This window comes from Thamnophis elegans, chromosome 14 (genome assembly GCF_009769535.1).
Source record: "Thamnophis elegans isolate rThaEle1 chromosome 14, rThaEle1.pri, whole genome shotgun sequence".
Taxonomy (NCBI): Eukaryota; Metazoa; Chordata; class Lepidosauria; order Squamata; family Colubridae; genus Thamnophis; species Thamnophis elegans.
The window spans coordinates 4,421,401-4,427,160 of record NC_045554.1 but is presented as its reverse complement, the minus strand read 5'-3'; the positions used below and the strand labels follow the sequence as shown (position 1 = coordinate 4,427,160).

The window sequence follows — 5,760 nt, the reverse complement described above, 5'->3', positions numbered from 1 at the left end:
CAGCGGTTCGAATCCCTAGCGCCGCATAACGGAGTGAGCTCGTTATTGTCCCAGCTTTTGCCAACCTAGCAGTTGAAAGCAGGTAAAAATGCAAGAAAAATAGGGACCACCTTTGGGGGAAGGGAACAGCGTTCTGTGCGGCTTCGGGCGTTGAGTCATGCGGCCACATGACCCGGAGACGTCTTCGGACAGCGCTGGTTCTTTGGCTTTGAAACAGAGAGGAGCACCGCCCCCTAGAGTCGGGAGCGACTAACACTATGTGCGAGGAGACCGCACCATTACCTAGCAGTATCCTATCAGCTTGGAAATCCCTTCTCCATCAAAGAACATCTGGGAAACTGCGAGCTCCTGAGCATTTTTAAACCTCTTGGGAGCAGTCATTGGTTAACACTATTGCTGAGATTTCAAAACTGTCCTGAGAGTTGATTGGTTAGTTTGCGAACTGTTTGTAAAAGGATTTTGCAAAATAACTGACATTGTTGACTTAGATTTAGCCTGGGGTACGAACTTGTCCCCTGTTAAGCAAAGTGTTATTTGCATAATGGAAGGGACTTTATCCTAAATAGACAGAGGCCCGATTCCCACTTTAGAGGAGCCGAGGTGGCGCAGTGGGTAGAGTGCAGTACTGCAGGCCACTTCAGCTGACTGTTATCTGCAGTTCAGCGGTTTCAAATCTCACCGGCTCAAGGTTGACTCAGCCTTTCATCCTTCCGAGGTGGGTGAAATGAGGACCCAGACTGTGGGGGCGATTGCTGACTCTGTAAACCGCTTAGAGAGGGCTGAAAGCCCTATGAAGCGGTATATAAGTCTAACTGCTGTTGCTATTGCTATTTACACTATAAGTTATGGTTTTGTTCCGTTTAAATTCTATATGTTGGACAAATGTAACTACGGTGGTTGTGGTTTGCTCCACAAGGAAAAGTAAAGCAGAAACTTGGCACAATCTGCAGATTTGACTTGGGAAAAGTTGCTTCCGGTGTTAGAATAGAATTCTTCCAATATCTAGCAGCAATAGCATAGCAATTAGACTTATATACCACTTCATAGGGCTTTCAGCCCTCTCTTAGCGGTTTACAGAGTCAGCATATCGCCCCCACAGTCTGGGTCCTCATTTCACCCACCTTGGAAGGATGGAAGGCTGAGTCAAACCCTGAGCTGGTGAGATTTGAACAGCCGAACTGCAGAACTGCAGTCAGCTGAAGTGGCCTGCCAGTGCTGCACCTAACCACTGCGCCACCTCGGCGCTCTCGGGGGCTGCCACAAAGAAGCGGGAGTCAAGCTATTCTCCAAAGACCTGAGGGCAGGACAAGAAGCAATGGAAACTAATCAAGGAGAGAAGCAACTTAGAACTAAGGAGAAATTTCTGACAGTTAGAACAATCAATCAGTGGAACGACTTGCTTCCAGAAGTTGTGAATGCTCCAACCCTGAATGTTTTAAGAAGATGTCCATTTGTCTGAAGTGGTGTAGGATTTCCTGCTAAGCGGGAGTTGGGACTAGAAGACCTCCAAGGGTCCCCTCCAACTCTGTATTCTTTCTTATAGGTCAAGTGTGATTGGCACAAAAGGAATTTGTCTCTGGTACATAAGCTTCTGCATACATAAACCATAAGTGAGAAATCCTGGTTATAATATAAAATTCAATAATCATAACTCATATTTTGGAAGAAGGTGCTAAGGATTGAAGAGTTCCCCATAAACGTTCGTGAAATTATAATACTTGGAACTTTGTGGAAGGAGGCATGTGAGTTAAAGTAACAGATTTGAAAGTCTGCAAGGAAAATGCGGAATTATTTTCCCCCTTCTCTTTCTCCCATCGATGTTAGGAAGTGAAGAGCTAAACCTGGAAACGAAGAGATGAAAACTCTGCCTTTAAGGGCGAACAGCAGGATTTTTTCGATTTCTGAAAGAGCTTAATTGTTGCACGCTTTCAAACATGGTGGTGGATGCTCTTTTGGGGTGAGCACTAGAGGGGAGGGATGAAAAAAAGGGTTTGTTAATAAATCACTCTCCTGATTTGCAAAAATTGTGTCTGGAGGATGTCCCTTCCTCCTTCCTTCCTTCCTTCCTTCCTTCCTTCCTCCTTCCTTCCTTCCTTCTTGCTGTGAAAACAGTTCGATCTAGAGCAGGCTCCTTCAGATGGCCTTGTAGAAGCATCTATACGTTGTACCTGTTCTGACCGAGGCTTCCCGAGAGCATGAAGCAAACTCCTGGTCCCGACAAAAAACCCTTCTGCTCATTCACAAAGTCTTTCAAGGGAGGATTTACAGTCACAGACCTTCTCTGGCTTGGAGAGCTGCTAGGCTGATATCTGCAAAACTTGGCAAGGAGTCTCGGAGAGTCACGAACCAATGAAGCGAACTAATTGTCTCCTGCAAACTCCACTCCCCTTTCGCTCCTCTTTTATTTCTTTTGGGAGGGGCCATTCACCGTCCACTTGTGGCCTTACTCTCCAAGTCGACCCCTGTTCTTTAGCTGTTCCCTTCGCCCGGCAACTCTGTGCATACACACACTGGGAACAGGCACCAGCTGTTCGTCTGCTTCACTGCTGTCTGACTCCGAAGGCAGCTGATAAGTGTCAGATGGCTCTGGCCCCCTCTCTGCCTCCGACCCAGAGCCCTCATCAGAGCCTTCCCCAGACTCCAGGACTGGCCCATCTTCCTCCCCAACCTCCTCACTGTGTCCGAATCTTCTGCCAGCTCTGCTGGCGGGCCACAACAGCACCAGAGTTTCTCAAACCTTGGCAACTTTAAGATGTGTGGACTTCAACTCCCAGAATTCCCCAGCTAGTTGAGGAATTCTGGGGGTTGAAGTCTAACCATCTTCAAAGGCCATTTTCAGGTTCTGCCCTTTTATGCATGAGAAGAAACTAACACAAGCAGCATAATGAACTCTAGCAGGATTTTCTATGACGTGGGAAAAGTCTCTTTGTAAATCACCTTCCGCGAAAAAAGTATTTAAAACTGCCTTTGCCATCATGGCCTCTTTTTGACCTTAAAGACAGGTTGAAACAGAGATGGGAAGAGATATTTTTTTAAAAAAAAAAACATATCCTTCAGGCCACTGCGTGGATTTCTTCCACAATTCAGGCATGCACCAAACCGTCTCTCCTATGCGCCAATCTGTTCCATCCTGTAGCTTGAGGCATGAGGTATATAATAAAGGAGTTTTGTGTTTAAGGTATTGCAAAGCACCTGAACATGGATTGCGTTCAGGTGACAACCAGAAAGGCAGTGGGTTTTTTTGCAATGGGGTTAAAGCCCACACTGTGGTGCTAAAAACCCGGTCCCTCCCCTTGAGTTGAGAAACTGCAGAAAAAGAAAGAGGTAGAACAATCTCCACTATTCTTCAGTGCAATTAAGGCACAGAACATGCAAATCCTGCATAAATCTTGTTTTTCTGCCTTTTGGACTAGTGCAATATAGTGGTCCTCAACGGAAGGCAGGTTGAAACTATTTATGTCCAGGATGCCAGGGGTCTGTAGATATTTTCACAGCCCTCTTTTTTTACTTGTACGGTATGCAGGTCCTCAATAGAAGGCAGGTTGGTAGTAATTGTTTTTCCTGCAGTTCTGATTCTCCTCTGAAGTCCGTGTCTGTCTTGTTGGGTTGCAGAGCCAAACCAGACAGTGATGGAGGTGCAGATGCCAGACTTACGTTCAATGGGGTCTACTCGTAAGCTTTGGTCCGTTATTCTTCACAATAGACATGCTTTTCAAGATGACTTTGATGCTGAACCTGCTTTCTGAATTAACTTTAAAGGAGAATATTTGCAGCTCAGGGTTGCAAATGAGGTGTCTTTGGTGCTCTCTCAGCTTGGTGGTTTTCTTGCAGGCCTTTCATGACCAACTAGGGAACATCATCAGTGCTGGAAGGAAGTGGGTTTTGTGGAGAAAAGCAGGAAGCAGGTCAGAAGGAGGAGGAGGGCTGTGGGGTCCTTGGTGCTCTCTGAGCTTAGTGGTTTCTTCCAGACGTTTTGTGATCCAACTAGATTACATCATCAGTGTTAGTACTTGCCAAGCACTGATGCTATTTAGTTGGGTCATGAAACATGGGCAAGAAAACAACCAAGCTCAGAAAGCACCAAGGACTCCTGTTTCCCTGCCCTGGCTTCTCCTGATGGAACTATAATGTAATTCCTTCCATCCAATCCCGCTTTCCAGATGCCACGGACCACACCCCATCATCCTGGGCCAGGATCCCAGGCATCTCCCCCTCAGGTGTGGGCCACCTGTGACCTTCCAGAGAGAATCCGCCCATGATTGGTTCCTTTTTCTTCCCTCCCCCCCCCGACGGCTGACGGGATTGGTAGTTCAACGGCCCAGCCCTCTAAAGCCGGGACACTCCGTCACCCCCGAGGGGGACGCGCGACTCCGCCTCCTTCCTTGCCTCCCTATCTAAGGTTTATGATAGGCGGGACCTCGCCAAGATGGCGGCCGTCGACACTGCCTCCTTCCTTGCCTCCTATCTAAGGTTTATGATAGGCGGGACCTCCCCAAGATGGCGGCCGGCGACACCGCCTCCCTTCCTTGCTCCCTCTCTCTTTCTCTAAGGTTTATGATAGGCGGGACCTCCCCAAGATGGCGACCGGGACGCCACCAAAAAAAAAAAAGTGGGCGGCGCCGTCCCTGCCGCGAAGGCGGGCGGTTGGCTGGGAGGGCGGCGCGAGGCCGCGCAGTCGCCGTTCGCGTCCGGCGGGGCGGGCGTCGAGCTCCGTGAGGCGGCGCCGCCTCCGCCGCCGCCGCCGCCGCCGCTTCGTGAGGAGAACCGGAGCGGTTGAGTTCCGTCCCGAGATGACCGTTCATGGTTTTTGAAAGGGGCGAGAAGGCGAATCCTAATTATTATTTAAAAAGAGAGAGAGAGAGAAGAAGGAAGGAAGGGAAGGGAGAGCCTGCGAGCCGGGATCGAGCAGGCCGGGCCTGGCGGCAGGCGGGCGGCTGAGGAAGCGCGGATGGGGGTCGGTGGCCGGCGGCTGATCCCGCCTCTCGCCCTGCGTGTGGGGTCGGCCTGAGGGGAGCGATGTCGAACGCGGGCACCCGGAGGGCCGGCTCCAGCATCAAAGTCCGCCTCACAGGTACAGACGCCGGGGCGCCGCCGCCGCCTCCAACCGCCCCCCCTCCCACCGCCCCGGGCGACAACGGCCGGCGCCGCCCGCTGGAGGAGCCGGCCTGGATGCGGAGGGGAAGGGTGGGAAGGAGGGGAGGGGTTGCTCTGCTGGGATCGCCTTCCTGAGGGCCCCAGAGCCCATCATCCGCTGAGGGCCTCCCCCCCCCAGCTTGGCCTCGCCTCTGTGTGGAGGAGGACAGGCTGGGGTGATGGGAGTTGTAGTCCCGCGCCGGATTCTGCAACAGGGAGTCTTCTCCTCTTTCCTGGTTCTCTTTTCCTCCTTTCTTTTTTCCACTTCCCCTCTTCTTTTTCTTCCTCTCTTCTTTCCTTCTTTCTCCTCCCCTCTTCTCCTTCTTTCTCCCCCTTTTTTGATCCTTCTTCTTCCCTCTTTTTTCTTCCTTTCTTCTTCCCCATCCCTTCCCTATTTTTCTCTCCTTCCTGTCCCCTTCCCCTCTTCTCTTGCTTCCTATTCTTTCCTTTTCGCCTTCCCCTATTTTTTCCTGTTTCCTCCTTTTTCCTCTCTTCTTTCCTCTTTTCTTCCTTCGTTCCTCCTCCTTTCCTTCCCCTATTCCTCCTCTCCTTTCCTGTTCCATTCTTCTTTCTTTTTCTTCTTTCTCCTTCCCCTATTTCTTTCTCTCTTTCCCGGATTCTCCCTCT

At 50.3% G+C, this 5,760-nt stretch overlaps 1 protein-coding gene across 1 annotated transcript in view; it reads left to right on the top strand.

Annotated features, from left to right (window-relative positions):
• The first annotated feature begins 4,680 nt into the window (after nucleotides 1-4,680).
• Nucleotides 4,681-5,760, top strand: part of SMURF1 (SMAD specific E3 ubiquitin protein ligase 1) — a 47,644-nt gene continuing 46,564 nt past the window's right edge. Inside the window, 1 exon segment of the mRNA XM_032230966.1 lies at nucleotides 4,681-5,071. Within this exon segment, the coding sequence (XP_032086857.1) occupies nucleotides 5,017-5,071 (55 nt within the window). The 5' untranslated portion in view covers nucleotides 4,681-5,016.